At 42.8% G+C, this 17,519-nt stretch overlaps 1 protein-coding gene across 1 annotated transcript in view; it reads right to left on the bottom strand.

Moving 5' to 3' along the window:
- The window catches only part of LOC137379590 (adenylate cyclase type 2-like), a 606,709-nt gene that overhangs the window by 158,404 nt on the left and 430,786 nt on the right, over positions 1-17,519 (bottom strand). The window contains exons 11-13 of the mRNA XM_068050644.1: positions 16,938-16,981; positions 11,113-11,193; positions 4,775-4,844 (exon numbers count right to left, since the gene is read on the bottom strand). Coding sequence (XP_067906745.1) covers positions 4,775-4,844; positions 11,113-11,193; positions 16,938-16,981 — 195 coding nt within the window. The remainder of the gene's footprint in view (positions 1-4,774; positions 4,845-11,112; positions 11,194-16,937; positions 16,982-17,519) is intronic.

Here is a 17,519-nt window from a genome sequence, read left to right as displayed (position 1 = left end):
TGGTCTCCCTATAAAACGATTTGTAAAATTTTCCCAAGCAGCCATGCAAGAACAAAGTATTGCAGATGCTGGAAATCTGAAACAAAAACAGAAAGCACTAGAAATACTAAGCAGGAATGGCGGCATCTGCGGAGAGAGAAACAGAGTTAACGATTCAGGGCGGTGAATTGCAAACTCTGTTTCTCTCTCCACAGATGCTGCCGGACCTGCTGAGTATTTCCAGCACTTTCTGTTTCTGTTCCAAGCAGTCATAGTTGGCCCACCTTGGAACATTTTAAATGCTGGCAAAGAGTTCTGTCAGTTTTTTCCTAACATTAAATAACTTGGCGTGCAGAAGCCAATGAGAGAACCTTTTCACATATATTTATGTATGCATAAAATATCATATTGCCACAGAACAATGCATATTTGGCAGTATAATTTTGCATCACAAATTCCATGGTACCATGTAGGTACCAATTTTAAATGGTAACCTGTAGTATAATAGCGCCATGAAAGTGCTTGAGTTTAATGCTTTAGGAGGCTAAATTGAGCTGGGCATCACTTGTTTGTGAAGTGTTATGCAGCCAAGATGTGAAAATGGATTTCAAGAGGCTTGTGCACACTTCCAGTTGTAAGTGTACAGGACGCCATTTTAGTAACTGGGTTTGTGCGCACATGTCTAACAGCCACCAGCAACATATAGAGCAGTGAGATGATGATGTGAAGTCACCGCTGCCATTTTCCAAATCCACATTCCAACCAATTCTTTCTTAATCTCGCACAGCTGAACATGACTTTAAATGGAATGAAGAACCCCACACCACTGTTATTTAAAAGGATCATGAATTACTTACAGGTTAGATGCTGGATTAGTTCTTCTGGGTGCTAGTGCAGTGGTGCACATTTTTGGAGGCTTCCTATACTTGGCTAACATTTGAATAGCCACACAGGAAGTGGTCTGGTTGGTCTTGCAGTACTTTTTGTTATATAAAACATTGTTCTAAAAGAACTGTAACCAGACATCCTCTGGGGATTGATCATAACTAGGATAATGAATAGGGGTCACGCAGAGCAGAACAAGCTGCTAGAAGAGGGAGGAGGAGGAGGGGGAGAAGGGCTGTCAGCAGGAGGCCGTATTCGTCAAGGGTCTTCAGGGAGCAATTCTCTTACCTCAAAGTCAGCAACAGCCAGTGCATGAGACATCTCACTTCACTAAAGTGGTTGTGACTGAATGCTGTTAATTGCTGCAGCCACAACCGCAGCCTCAAATCAGGGCAAGGACAGCACTGTTGTGGCTGTCATCATTGAATAGTTGCCAGTATGTTTGAGCTGTGAGCTGGGTGTGAGGGTGAGTTAAACCATATAAATTGAAAGGTTGAGTACTGATTCATAGAGATTGTTGGAGATGGGTGATGGGTGCGTAGTGAATTGAGCATTGGATGACGAGTGCAGTAGTGCAGTTCATAGGAAAGAACAGTTGAAGATTGAACTCACTCACCTTACCAACTCGTGTAAGATCATTAAACCTCTTCCTGCACTGCATCCATATTCTTGGAGAAACACCCCTGGCAGCTTCCTGTAGGCTATTCAAACATTCACTAAGAATAGGAAACCTCCAGAAATGTGCACAATTTCAACAGCAGCCAGAAGAAATAATCCAGCATCTAACTTATAAGTACTTCATGATCCCTTTAAATAGCAGTGGTGTGGGTTTCTTCATTCCATTAAAATTGTGTTCAGCTATGTGAGGTTAAGACGGAATTGGTTGGAATGTGGAGTTGGAAAATGGAAACAGTGGCTTCAAATCAGCGTTGCACACAGATTCACATCATCATCTCACTGCTCCACACGTTGTAGGTGGCTGTTAGGCATGCATGCACAAATCCTGCTACCAAGGTGGCATCCTGTACACTTCCCAATGGAAGCGAATGCACGCCCCCTGAACTCCATTTTCATTGACCTCTGCTGTTCATTTTACTGCTTCCTGAGCATAATTTCTGTATTAAAATCGCTGGAATATCAACCCAGTCCCCTGCAAATTGGCATAGGGATAAGCTGATTAGGAAGGTTGTGGCTGAAGAAGTGACCATTTTCAGCTCATCAGAGACATCCAGCATGGGTTTGTAAAGTGTATGGCCAGAATTTTACGCCCCCCCCCCCCCTCCCAAAGAGCGGAAAGGTGGCGGGAGGGCGGTAAAATGGAGCAGGAGGCTCGGGGGCCCTTTCCGACCTGCTCCCGGCTCCGCCGCCACTTTATGCAGGGCAGTGGTGGCAGAAAATGGCCCGCCCGCCCCAAGCTAATCAAGACCCTTAAGTGGCCACTTAACGGTCACTTAAGGGCCTCTGTCCACCTCCAAAGGGATTTTACCCGTGGCCGGTCGGGTGGCCCAGGCCCGAGAGAAGCCGCCTGACAAATGTCCCTGCTGCCCCAACCACCCCCAGCATCTAACACGTCCCCCCCAATCAACCACCCTTGCCTCGCTGGAGCCTGACCGATCACCCCCGCGAGGCACCAAAAACTTACCTTGGTTCTGGAGTTCCCTGACATCTTCTTTGCAATGGCTGGTTTGCAGTCCCAGCAGTGGCCATCACTCCTGCTGGCGCTGCTGGGACAGAGAGTTATCAGCCCTCTGATTTGCCAGCAGCTCCATTAGGTGGGACTTCCTGGCTCAATGAGATGGAAGTCCCACCTCAGACCAATTGAAGGCTTAGGGACTACAAAATGTGGATCGAATCCCCAGGCCAGGTGGAGGTGGGTTCACCACCAACTTTTCAGTGGGTGGCTGGCTCCTGTCCGCCAAGGGTAAAATTCCGGCCTTTGTTTTGCCTGACAAACCTGATTGAACTGTTGATGAGATAACTAAAGTATGGACAGGGGAATATGTTTGGATGTTATTTATATGGTCTTCCAGTAGACATTTGATAAGGTTCCTCACAAGAGCCTGTTAGCTAAAGCTGAAGTTGATGGAATTGAAGGCAAATTATTGACATGGTTAGGTAATTGGCGGAGCAGAAGGAGACAGAGAGTAAGGATAACGGCAGCTACTCTAATTGGCAGGATGTGATGAGTAGTGTTCTGCAAGGATCTATATTGGGGCCTCAAATATTCACCATATTTATTAATGACTTAGATGATGGAATAAAAAGCCACATATCCAAATTTTCTGATGACATAAAGATATGTGACATTGTAAACAGTGTAGATGGAAGCATAAAATTATAAAGAACTATTGAACGAACAAGTGAATGGTCAAAATTGTGGCAAACAGATTTCAATCTAGGCAAATGTGAGGTCATCCCCTTTGGACCTAAAAACGATAGAACAAGGACTTTCTAAATGGTGAAAAACTAGAAACAGAGGAGGTACAAAAAGACTTGGGGGCCCAGGTACATAAATCATTAAAATGTCATGAACAGAAACAAAAAATAATCAAAAAGGCTAATGGAATACTAGCCTTTATATCAAGAGGACTAGAATACATGGGGATAGGGTTCGTGCTTTTCTCATTTAGGACTGAGATGAGGAGGAATTTCTTCATTCAGAGAGTGGTGAAACTTTGGAATTCTCTACCCCAGAGAGTAGTGGAGACTCAGTCATTGAGAATGTTCAAGACAGTGAACAACAGATTTCTAGTTATTAAAGGCATCAAGGGATATGGGGATAGTGCGGGAAAATGGGGTTGAGGGAGAAAAACAACCATGATTTAGTTGTATGGCACAGCAAGCTTGAGGGGCCGAATGGCCTACTCCTGTTCCTATTTCCTATGTCCCTATGTTCAGCAATACAAAGTCCTGGTTAGACCACACCTGGAGTACTGTGAGCAGTTTTGGGCACCAAACCTTAGGAAGGATACATTAGTCTTGGAGGGAGTGCAGCGTAGATTTACCAGAATGATACCTGGACTCCAAGAGTTAAATTACGAGGAGGGATTACACAAACAAGGATTGTATTCCCTGGAATTTAGAAGGTAAAGGGGTGATGTGATCGAAGCTTCCAAGATATTAAGGGGAATAGCTAGGGTAGATAGAGAGAAACTATTTCCACTGAAATAAAAACCTCTGTCCTATCAACACCTTCCCTTTTGTTCTCTTTTCCCCCACCCCTGCTTTATTTTCTTAAAAACTATTACATTTCTAACCGTTGCCAGTTCTGATGAAAGGTCACTGACCTGAAACGTTAACTCTGCTTCTCTCTCCACAGATGCCGCCAGGCCTGCTGAGTATTTCCAGCACTTTTTGTTTTTATTTCAGATTTCCAGCATCTGCAGTATTTTGCTTTTATTTAACTATTTCCACTGGTTGGTGAGTCTAGGACTTGGGGGCATAGTCTAAAAATTAGAGCCAGACCTGTCAGCAGTGAAATTAGGAAACACATCTACACATAAAGGGTGGTAGAAGCTTGGAACTCTTGCAAATAACAATGATGTTCGATCAATTGTTAATTTAAAATCTGAGATTGATAGATTTTTGTCAACCAAAAGTATTAGGGGATATGGGACAAAGGCACGCATATGGAGTTATGGTCAGATTAGCTGTGATTTCATTGAATGGCAGAACAGGCTCAAGGGGCTACATGGTCTACTCCTGCTCCTATGTTCCTATATGTCTCAAGGGTCTCCTGCATGGGTAATACTGGCTACACACACGAATATAATATGCTGCCTGCAACAGAATGAACGGGTGCCAGTTCATCGCATACCTCAATCCCCACTCCTGTATCTGGGGGGTTGTCCAATTTAACCCCTAATATCTTCCACTTTTTCACCAATATTTGAATAAAAGTCACACTTACCTCTTTCTCTAATTCTTGATTATGAAAGAAAAGGGAAATTCTTTTAATGTCATCAGATTTTAGCCATTGTCTGTAAAACAAACACATTTTCTACAAACTGTTCCATTAATTCACAGAAAAAAATGCTACAGTTTTTTTGTAAAAGAATAGACATTGTAATCTGGGGGTTTATTCTAAATAAATGTTGAATTGGATCTGGTAGAAGTGTCAGTGGAGGAGCATTTCGGGGATAGTGACCATAACTCTGTAGGGCTCAAGGTAGTTATGGAAAAGGACAAAGATGGACCAGAAATAAATGTACTGAATTGGGGGAGGGTCGATTTCAATATGATAAAACAGGATCTTGCCAAAGTGGACTGGGAGCAGTTACTTGTAGGAAAGTCTACATCAGACCAGTGGGAGTCATTCAAAGAGGAAATAGTGAGAGTTCAGAGCCAGCATGTTCCCATAAAGGTGAAGGGTAGGACCAACAAGTCCAGGGAACCCTGGATGATGTTTAGTTTAGTTTAGTTTAGAGATACAGCACTGAAACAGGCCCTTCGGCCCACCGAGTCTGTGCCAACCATCAACCACCCACTTATACTAATCCTACACTAATCCCATATTCCTACCACATCCTCACCTGTCCCTATATTTTCCCTACCACCTACCTATACTTGGGGCAATTTCAAATGGCCAATTTACCTATCAACCTGCAAGTCTTTGGCATGTGGGAAGAAACCGGAGCACCCGGAGGAAACCCACGCAGACACAGGGAGAACTTGCAAACTCCACACAGGCAGTACCCGGAATTGAACCCGGGTCGCCAGAGCTGTGAGGCTGCGGTGCTAACCACTGCGCCACTGTGCCACTGATATAGAGGATTGGATCAGGACAAAAAGGAGGCTTATGGCAGATTCAGAGCACTGAAAACAGCAGAGGCACTAGAGGAGTATAGAAAGTGTAGGGGCGTACTTAAAAAAGTAATTAGGAGAGCGAAGAGGGGACATGAAAAACACTGGCGGGCAAGATAAAGGAAAATCCTAAGGCATTTTATAAGTATATTAAGGGCAAGAAGATAACCAGGGAAAGAGTAGGGCCCATTAGGGACCAAAGTGGTGATCAGTGCGTGGAGCCCGAGGACATAGGTAAGGTTTTAAATGATTACTTTTCATCTGTGTTCACTACAGAGAAGGATGATGTAGGTGTAGAGATCAGGGAGGGGGATTGTCATATACTTGAACATATTAGCATTGAAAGGGAGTAAGTATGAGCTGTTTTAGCGGGCTTAAAAGTGGATAAATCTCCAGGCCCAGATAAGATGTATCCCCAGGCTGCTATGTGAGGCAAAGGAGGAGATAGCAGGGGCTCTGACACAAATTTTCAAATCCTCTCTGGCCACAGGAGAGGCACCAGAGGATTGGAAGATAGTGAATGTGGTACCATCATTCAAGAAGGGTAACAGGGATAAACCAGGTAATTACAGGCCGGTGAGTCTAACATCAGTGGTAGGGAAACTATTGGAAAAAATTCTGAGGGACAGGATTAATATCCACTAGGAGAGGCAGGGATTAATCAGGGGTAGTCAGCATGGCTTTGTCAGGGGGAGATCGTGTCTAACTATCTTGATTGAATTTTTTGAGGCAGTGACTAGGTGTGCAGATGAAGATAAAGCAGTTGATGTAGTCTCCATGGACTTCAGTAAGGCTTTTGGTAAGGTCCAGCATGCGAGATTTGTTAAGAAGGTAAGAGCCCATGGGATCCAGGGCAATTTGGCAAATTGGATCCAAAATTGGCTTAGTGGCAGGAGGCAGAGGGTGATGGTTGAGGGTTGTTTTTGCGAATGGAAGCCTGTGGCCAGTGGTGTACCACAGGGATCAGTGCTGGGACTGTTTGTAGTATACATTAATGATTTAGACGTGAATATAGGAGGTATGATCAGTAAGTTCGCAGATGACACGAAAATTGGTGGTGTCGTAAATAGTGAGGAGGAAAGCCTTAGATTACAGGACGATATAAATGGGCTGGTAAGATGGGCGGAGCAGTGACAAATGGTATTTAATCCTGAGAAGTGTGAGGTGATGCATTTTGGGAGGTCTAACAAGGCAAGGGAATATACAATGGATGGTAGGACCCTAGGAAGTACCGAGGGTCAGAGGGACCTTGGTGTACTTGTCCATAAATCACTGACGGCAGCAGCACGGGTAGATAAGGTGGTTAGGAAGGCATATGGGATACTTGCCTTTATTAGCCGAGGCACAGAATATAAGAGTAGGGAGGTTATGATGGAGCTGTATAAAACACTAGTTAGGCCACAGCTGGAGTACTGTGCACAGTTCTGGGCACCACACTATAGGAAGGATGTGATTGCCCTGCAGAGGGTGCAGAGGAGATTCACCATAATGTTGCCTGGGCTGGAGCATTTCAGCTATGAAGAGAGACTGAAAAGGCTAGGGTTGTTTTCCTTAGAGCAGTGAAGGCTGAGGGGGGACATGATTGAGGTATACAAAATTATGAGGGGCATTGATAGGTTATCTAGGAAGAAACTTTTTCCCTTCGCGGAGGGGTTAATAACCAGATGCATAGATTTAAGGAAAGGGGCAGGAAGTTTAGAGGGGATTTGAGGAAAAAAAATTTCACTCAGAGAGTGGTTGGAATCTGGAATGCACTGCCTGAAGGGGTGGTAGAGGCAGGAACCCTCACAACATTTATGAAGTATTTAGATGAGCACTTGAAACGCCACAGCTCACAAGGCTACGGGCCAAGTGCTGGAAAATGGGATTAGAATAGTTAGGTGCTTGATGGCTGGCACAGACACGATGGGCCAAAGGGCCTGTTTTTGTGCTATATAACTCTATGACTCTATGACTTAACTGTTCCACAAAGCAATCCTCGCCTCGCTTTAGTTGCCAGGTTTCTCGAGGCTTGCGTCAGACCAGGATTGAACCTGAAACATTGGTTAAATCTCAGGTATGCAGCTTCGTTATGAAATTTAAATGACCACCCATCTCCTGTGAGCAGGTTGATTGCCTGCCCTCCTCTCCATTTACACCCCCACCCCCCCCCGCTCCACTTAATTCCACCTCCATTAAAACCAGAAATGGATGGGTTGCAAGTGGTTGGGGTTGGGCTTGAGATTTTTCAAATGTTCACATCTCACCTGACCGAAACCCACCCATTTTGGGGGGCTAAATTTTCTCTTCCAGTGCTGTTATCTGAATATCAGCTATACACTGCAATTTTTCTGATGTGTTAGTGTCAGGGATCCTAGAATTCTGTGGCACCTCAAAGCCAATTCTTGTGTCAAGACAAAATTAATTGTGCGGTACAAAAATATATAGCCCCGATTTTAATCTGGTGCAGGTTAGGAGTAGGCAGGTGTCCTTCATAGACAGCTCAGGGCCATTTAACTCACAGGCCTCATTTAAATGTGTCTACACTATATCCTGCCACAAAGCTGGTGGAACTGACATCAGGGCCAGTGGACAGGAGCAAATCAGATGGAAGATTGACACCTTTGGCATAACATCGCCGTAGAGCTGTCAGTGGTGAGGGGTAAGAGAGAAGGCAGGGGGGAAATCCTGCTTCTCCTGGGCCACAAGGAACCCTCAGAAAAAATGAAAAAAAATTATTTACGTCAACCTCTTATGATCAATGTATGAGCCTCCCATGAATTTCAGTTAAAATATTGGTCAATGGCATAATCAGCCTGCGATTTTCACATTTTATTTAAGCCCCAGCTGGCCTGTGGCAGGCTGACTCCAAACTGCCTGAATACTGGTAGTTAAAATGGCAGGGGCTGGTAATGCAGTGGCATATGCTTAGCCATCATTTTGACCCTGGGTAATACAATAGCGTGGATAGAGGATTGGTTAACAGACAGGAAGCAGAGAGTGAGCATAAATGGGGCATTTTCAAGTTGGCAGGCAGTGAATAGTGGGTTACAGCAAGGATTAGTGCTGGGGTCTCTGCTATTTACATTCTATATAAATGACTTTGATGAAGAGACAGAGAGTAATGTATCTAAGTTTGCTGATGATACAAAGCTTGGTGGAAAGGTAAGCTGCAGGGAGGATGTAGAGAGGCTGCAAACAGATACAGCCAGGTTAAGTGAGTGGGCAACATGATAGCAAATGAAGTGTAATGTAGGGAAATGTGAAGTTGTTCACTTTGATTGTAAAAATAGAAAAGCAGAATATTTTTTAAATGGTGTGAAACTGGTAAGTGTTGATGTTCAGAGAGACTTCTGAAGGAACGCACAAAGTTAACATGTAGGTGCAGCAGGTTATTAGGAAGGCAAATGGCATGTTAGCCTTTATTGCAAGGGGATTTGAGTACACGGATAATGAAGCCTTACTAAAATTGTACAGGGCTTTATGAGATCGCACCTGGAATATTGTGTGCAATTTTGGTCTCCACATTTAAAAAAGGATATACTTGCACTGGAGGCAGTGCAGCGAAGATTTACTGGAATGAGGGGGTTGTCCTATGATGAGAGGCTGAGTAAATTGGGCCTAAATTCTCTGGAGTTTAGAAGAATGAGAAGCGATCTAATTGAGACATACAAGATTCTGAAAGGGCTTGATAGGGTAGAAGCTGAGAGATTGTTCCCATTGGTCAGGGAATCAAGAACACAGGGATACAGTCTCAGGATAAGGGGTCAATCATTCAGGACTGAGATGAGGAGAAGTTACTTCACTCAAAGGCTTGTGAACCTTGGAATGCTCTACCTCAGAAGGTTGTGGATGCTCCATCGTTGAATACATTTAAGGCTGGGATAGATAGATTATTGGTCTCGCAGGAAATCAAGGGATATGGGGAGCAGGCAGGAAAGTGGAATTGAAGCCCTAGATCAGCCATGATCGTAATGAATGGTGGAGCAGGCTCAATGGGCCATATTGTCTACTTCTGCTCCTATTTCTTGTGTTCTTGTGACTCCCTGTCGGCCCCACTCGTTCTTTTCTATTAAAAACTCGGTTATTGATTCTGTGGCAGGCCTATCAACAGGAACATATCTCAATTGGAATATCATAAAGATTTTAATAATGTAATAATTTTGGATTGACTGCTTTTGCTAGGCTATATAAATGATTTAAAAGCAATTTACTGCACTTAGCCTTTGAGGCCCTTCTGCTGCTCAGCTATTAATAATTATGGCTGCCACTTAACAACTAGTTGTCCTTGCCAGGTGTAAGCAATATCAGGTGTACCAAAACCTGGGCAGAACTTTCTGAGCCCCTTGCCATTGCATGCAATGGGTGGTTTATCAAAAAATAGTGGTTACACTGCCAGCTATTTTCCATTGCTTGATATTGATGGCCAGCAACTGTCAGACTCTAACGCCACAATTTTCCAATTAGCCTCTTGCTGTGTGCAAAACCCTACTGGTGGTGTTGGACCTTGGGAAATAAGGCCTGTTGTGTTCTGAGTCTGAATTAAATACATCTGCTAATTTCCATTCATTTGCAACTCATTAATCCTCATGTATTACACACCTTGCATATTTCACCTGCTAAACGAAATGCAGAGTAATTGTGGAGCCAGTTAATCAAAGAGCTGGGACAGACAAAATTACATAAAGCTGCATGCTGTGTAAACTGCAGGGGAACTGAATGATCTGTGAATCAGGGGGACTGGAAGATTGGTATCAACTGGCAGCATTTGATTTCTGCATTAGAATTGGAAAAACTGTGGGGACAAATTTTGTAGCACTTTCTGTGGCTGTTGATTTGCGAGCAATACAGGTCTTGGGTAGAATGTATCTGATCAATGGAGGAGAGTGTTTTTTGATTGTTTAATACAAGTATTTCCACTGCTTTGTGATAAATGATCCAATCCCTAACTATCTGGGTGCTCTCAGAAATCTTTCCCTAATTCCTGAGACATAGGAGAAATGTTAAATGTGGTACCTGCACTTCAATAACAAATAGGTGGTCTCTGATGCACTTGGTGTTGTTTATAGTATGTGTGATTTCTGGTAGGTTCCACAAACCACTGACCACCTCTAGGCGCTTACCCATTGTCTCTCGAGACAAGGAGGCCAAAGAAGAAGATTTCTGGTAGGGTAGCGGCCACACAATTCTGCACTCATCTTTGGGAATCAGCGGCATATTGATGAATTTCTTTTTGATCTTACACAAGTTTTTGCTATTTTTACCCCTCTGTGTTATCCTTCAACAGAAATGGTGAGGTAGTCAAAGCTTTACATTGCTCCACAGTTGTCAAGAGTATTCTAACCATCTCAGATACAAACTTGTTGTAAATTGTGTGGCATTAATATTTAGCTGAACTTTAAATTATTAATTTGTCAGCCTCCTCTTACTTTGAGGTAATACTTATTTTCCTTAATGTAAACTTACTTTTGTGAATTAATTCCATCAATAGCACGAATCATCCTTTCATTTAATTCCTCTTCAAATCTCCTTTTCTGTGACTTTGTTCTGCAACAGTAAAAATGGTTATCTGTTAATGTACAGCATGGGATACTTTTATCAGACAAATGTAATACCAAGTATTTCAGAGAACAAGTCTGAGAATTCCCATCATGTTTTCTGTATCACCACATGTGCAGAACTCTTGCGTGAGTTGAGGGAATCTTAATCTCTTCCCAGAAATTTAATTTTGTTTGTATTTAACATTTAACTAAAATTTACTGTTTAAATTCTAAATTTTATCCAGGGTCTAAGCAGGGATAAATATGCTATCCACTGGGGAGCAGCTGTAGTTAGTTAATTAAGGAAACTAGCTTGAGCTGGTTTTTCTGTACCTGAGGCTCAGCTAATCTCTAAAGTTTCAGAACTAGAATTACAGGCATCTCTGCGACTTGAACAGAATGCTGTGAATTCGGTGAGTTGAGGGAGTTGGGTGAGGAGGGGAAAGAGGTGCTCCTTTGCTTGTTCTAACTTTTTCACCCTGTAGGATTTGGTTCTTTTTCTACTAAAGGGAAAGAAGCGAGCTGTTTTGTGAGTACGTAGTAAGTGGTTAAGGTCTATTCGATTCGTAAGGTTGAAAATAGTACAGGAAATGGTGGTAAGGTTGATTTTAAAAAAAAGGAAAATAAAAAATTTAATAAAATAGTCAATTAAAAGACATTAAGGATGACAGGACAGGTGATGTGTCACAGCTGCAGCATGTAGGAGCTCCTGGATGCCAATGTGATCCAGGGCAAACACGTCGGCAGTAAGTGTTTGAGTCTTGGGGAGCTTCGGCTCAGAGTCATTGAGCTGGAGGCCGAGCTGCAGACACTGAGACACATCAGGGAGGGGGAAGTTACCTGGACACTTTGTACCAGGAGTCGATCATACCCCTTAGGATAAGGTCTTCTGATTTGGTCAGTGGTCAGGGACAGGAGAGTGTGGCTGCAGCTGAGGCAGGTAAGGGGACCCAGAGGGCAGGAGCCTCAGCTTTTGTGATTGTCCAACAGGTTTGAGGTTCTTTCAGCTTGTTTGCTTGAGAGTGGAGGCTGCAGGGTGGATGAGCTAACTGACCATGGCACCGCAGCCATTCAAGTGGGGGGAGCAGAAAGGAATGTAGTGGTAGTAAGGGACAATATAGTGAGGGGGATTGACACTCTTCTCTGCAGCAAGGAACGAGAGTCCAGAAGGCTGTGTTGCCTGCCTGGTGCCAAGGTTCAAGAAATCTGCTCAGGGCTGGAAAGGAACTTAAAATGGGAGGGGGAGCATCCAATAGTTGTGGCCCATGTAGGTACCAACGACATAGGGAGGATAAGGAAGGCGGTTCTGCATAGTCTGTATGAGGAAATAGGCACCAAATTAAGAAGCAGAACCTCAAAGGTAATCTCTAATTTCCCTAAACTTATTTTCCCTATGCCAATTTGCACGTCAGAGATTATTACCTGAGCCATATGCAAATTGGCATAGCGAAAATAATATTAGAGAAATTAATGCATGACTCAAAGACTGGTGTGGTAGAAGTGGGGTTCCAGTTCATGGGGCACTGGCACCAGTACTAGCGAAAGTGGGAGCTGTATCATTGGGACGGTCTACACCTGAACCATGCTGGGGCTGATGTTCTAGAGAACCACATAACTAGGGAAGTAGAGAGGGTTTTAAACTAAATAGTGGAGCAAGGGATCGAATTTGGGAAAATGTGGTGAGTCGAAGAGCAGAGACAAGGCAAGAGAGAAAGATATTAATATGGGAAATGATAAACAGACTATGAAAGGAAGGGACAGAGAGTACAAATTTGAGTAAATCAGCAGTCAAGGCTAGACGTTACAAAAATAATAAAAGGACAAAACTAAAGGTTTGTATCTGAATGCACATAGCATTTGAAACAAAACAGATGAACTGATGTGAAAATATAAATAAATAAGTACGATCTGATAGTCATTACAGAGACATGGCTGCATGATGACACAGATTGGGACTTGAATATTGAAGGGTACATAACATTTAGGAAGAACAGGAAGTTAGGAAATTAATGATGGTATTAGCATATTGGAGAGGGATAACCTAAATTCAGGAAACTAGGATGTAGAAGACGTTTGGGTAGAGATGAGGAATCATAAAGGCAAGAAGTCACTCATGGGAGTGGTGCACAGGCCCCCTAACAGTAACTACATGGTAGGATACAGTATAAAGGAAGAAATAATGGGAGCTTGTCAGAAAGGTACGGCGATAATCATGGGGGATTTTAATCTACATATAAACGGGAAACATCAGATGGGCAAAGGTAGCCTAGATGAGGAGTTCATACAATGTTTTCGGGAGAGTTTCTTAGAACAGCACGTTCTGGAGCCAACCAGACAGCAGGCCATCCTAGGCCTGGTATTGTGCAATGAGATAGGATTAATTAATGACCTCATAGTGAAGGCACCCCGAGGTAGCAGTGATCATAATATGGTTGAATTTTACATTCAGTTTGAAGGAGAGAAGACTGGATCTAAGACTAGTATTTTAAACTTAAATAAGGGCAATTATGAGGGCATGAAAACAGAGCTAGCTAAAATAAACTGGCAAATTAGATTAGGGGATAGGTCCATAGAGATGCAGTGGCAGACATTTAAGGGGATATTTCAGAATACACAGAATAGATATATTCCAATAAGAAATAAAAATTCCAAGGGGAGGACCCACTTTCTGTGGTTAACTAAAAAAGTTAAAGGTAGTATCAAACTTAAAGAAAAAGCATATAATTGCGCACAAATGGGTGGCAAGTCAGAAGATTGGACAGAATATTAAAAAAGCAAAGAATGACTAAAAGATTAATGAGGGAAAAAAAATTAGCTGGAAATATAAAAACAGATAGTAAGAGTTTCTATAGATATTTTAAAATGAAGAGAGTTAACAAAGTGAGCATTGGTTCTATAGAAAGTGAGTCTGGGGAAATAATAAGGGAAAATAAGGAGATGGCAGATGAATTAAACAGGTATTTTGCCTTGGTCTTCACTATGGAGGATACAAGTAACATCCCAGAAATAGTTGTAAATCAGAAAATGGAAATGAGGGAGGAACTCAAGAAAATTATAATCACCAGGGAAGTGGTACCAAACAAATTGTTGCAGCTGCAGGCTGACAAGATCCTGAGTCCTGATGGACCTCATCCTAGGGTCTTAAAAGAAGTGGCTAGTGAGATAGTTGATGCGTTGGTTTTAATTTTACAAAATTCCCTAGATTTGGGGAAGGTTCCATTAGATTGGAAAATAGCGAATGTAACTCCTTTATTCAAAAAGGGAGGGAGACAGAAAGCAGGCAACTACGGCCCAGTTAGCTTAACATCTGTCATAGGGAAAATGTTAGAAGCTATTATTAAAGACGTTATAGCAGGGCACTTAGAAAAATTCAAGGTAATCAGGTTGAGTCAACATGGTTTTGTGAAAGAGAAATTATGTTTAACAAACTTATTGGAGTTCTTTGAAAAAGTAGCATGTGCTGTGGATAAAGGGGAACCAGTGGATGAACTGGAGTTAGATTTCCAGAAAGCATTTGATAAGGTGCCACATAAAAGGTTATTCAGGAAAATAAAAGCTTATGGTGTAGAGGATAACATTTTGGCATGGATAAAAGATTGGCTAGCTAGCAGGAAACAGAGAGTAGGCATAAATGACTCATTTTCTGGTTGGCAAGATGTGACGTGTGGTGTGACATAGGGATCTGTGCTACTACCTCAACTTTTTATAATTTATATAAATGACTTAGATGAAGGGACCGAAGGTATGGTTGCTAAATTTGCTGATGACACAAAGATAGGTCGGAAAGTAACTTGTGAAGAGGACATAAGGAGGTTACAAAAGGGTACAGATAGGTAAATGAGTGGGCAAAGATCTGGCAAATGGAGTATAATGTGGGAACATGTGAAATTGCCCATTTTGGCAGGAAGAATAAAAAGAAGCATATTATCAAAATAGTGAGAGATTGCAGAGCTGAGATGCAGAGGGATCTGGGTGTCCTAGTGCATGAATCACAAAAGGTTAGTATGCAGGTTCAGCAAGTAATTAGAAAGCTAATAGAATGTCATTGTTTATTGCGAGGGGAATGGAATACAAAAGTAGGGAGGTTATACTTCAGTTATACAGGGCATTCGTGAGACCACATCTGGAGTACTGTGTACTGTATTGGTCTCCTTATTTAAGGAAGGATGTAAATGCGTTGGAAACTGTTCAGAGAAGGTTTACTAGAGGAAAGGTTGGACATGCTAGGCTAGTATCCGCTGGAGCTTAGAAGAGTAAGAGGCGACTTGATAGTAACATATGATTTTATTTATTTATTTTTTATTTAGAGATACAGCACTGAAACAGGCCCTTCGGCCCACCGAGTCTGTGCCGACCAAGAACCACCCATTTATACTAACCCTACAGTAATCCCATATTCCCTACCACCTACCTACACTAGGGGCAATTTACAATGGCCAATTTACCTATCACCTGCAAGTCTTTGGCGGTGGGAGGAAACTGGAGCACCTAGCGAAAACCAACATGGTCACAGGAAGAACTTGCAAACTCCGCACAGGCGGTACCCAGAATTGAACCCGGGTCCCTGGAGCTGTGAGGCTGCGGTGCTAACCACTGCGCCACTGTGCTGCCCAATTCTTAGAGGTCTTAACAGGGTGTTTGTGGAAAAGATGTTTCCCTTTATGGGAGAATCTGGAACTAGGGGCCACTATTTAAAAATAAGGGGTCGCCCATTTCAGACAGATGAGAAATTTTTTCTCTGAGGGTCGTGAGTCTTTAGAACTCTCTTCCTCAAAAGGCAGTGGAAGCAGAATCCTTTAATATTTTTAAGGCAGAGGTAGATAGATTCTTGATAAGCAAGGGGGTGAAAGGTTATCGGGGGTAGGCGGGAATGTGGAGTTGAGGTTACAAATCAGATCAGCCATAATCTTATTGAATGGTAGAGCAGGCTTGAGGAGTCGAATGGCCTACTCCTGCTCCTAATTCATATGTTCGTAAATTTGTAGTTTGTTGCTGACATACATTGGTCTTGAAATTATGATGTGGGATAAGAGCCATAACTCCAAAACATAGGCCACTACCTAGATACATCAGGTTTCTGCCTGTGCTGCCAGTTCCTGGAGGGCCTTGTGGAGGATAGGAATGGGGAAGAGGGGCAACTGAAGTCCCCATGACCTTGGGTTAACAGAAGCTGAGGGCAATTTCAGAGGCCCGTACCTGCTGTTTCTGTGGCAGACGTGCGCGTGTGTGTGTGTTTGTGTGTATGGGGGCAGTGGGGGGGCGGGGGTGGGTAGCTGAGGGGTTTCTGGAATCTAGGCCTCGAGGATAATTGGACCCTTAAAGAGATAATGCACAGAAATTGTTATGTGTTTCGCTTGTTTTTCAGGTAAAATGGGCATCATTTCTGGACAAGGTCTTGTATCTGCTAAGCAGTGGTGGTTTGACCAATGGCACATTGGAATTTCAGGTTTTTCAGAGCCATTGTGTACAAATGCTTGAGACGTTCTGATGAAATTTCTTTTTGCTAATTTAGTGGGGGTGTCAGGTAATGGGTTAATGCATCTGCTAAGTTGTAGTTAAGGAATTTCAGATAACTGTGTTAACAATTCTTCTACACACTCCTTATAGCATAATTTCAGATTCACTGTACAAAAACTTCAACAACCCCGAATATGAGAGAAGAAAGGTAGGCTTTCACAACATGATCGGGAAAACAACTGTTGGAGATAATGGATTAGAAACTGTATATGAATGATGATCATTGACACTAACCTTTCTGTGCGTCGATGGAAATGGTACTGAACCATAGGTACATCCTGCAAAAGTGGAATATTATTTGATCATTGTTATCTGGAAAAAAATCAAAACAGTAAGAAAACATACCATTTCATGGTGTCGCCATGCATTTGACATGGTTTCACTGTTTCTTTAAACATTCTCAGCTCTATGGGGCTGAAATTTATGGTGTCTGAAATTTGGGGGTGGAACTCAGAACTGTTGTTTGATCACTCCATTTAAACAATGTCCTAAATTCCACTGAGGAAGAGACAGGCGAGCTGTCTGCCTGCCCCTATGCCCTGTGAGTGTTTGTGAGAGTTCAGGACTATTTGTGAAGTCCATCAATTATGATCCCATTAGGCCCAACAGAACTTTGGTCTGCTGACAGCTGGCATGACTTCCATTTGAGGATTAGCAGAGGCTACAAAACTGTCCTGGAGAAAGGTAAATCGTCCCTAAGGGGCTCGATTTCCTCCCCAGAAATAGCCATTTGCACCGTTAGGAATATAAAAAAAACGCTAGAATTTTCCCTTTGGCCTTTCCAGGGCTTCACTTCCACCACTTGTCCTTCATGGC

The sequence above is a fragment of the Heterodontus francisci genome, chromosome 2 (genome assembly GCF_036365525.1).
Source record: "Heterodontus francisci isolate sHetFra1 chromosome 2, sHetFra1.hap1, whole genome shotgun sequence".
NCBI lineage: Eukaryota > Metazoa > Chordata > Chondrichthyes > Heterodontiformes > Heterodontidae > Heterodontus > Heterodontus francisci.
The sequence above is the reverse complement of the archived record's forward strand: the minus strand, read 5'-3'. Positions and strand labels throughout refer to the sequence as shown.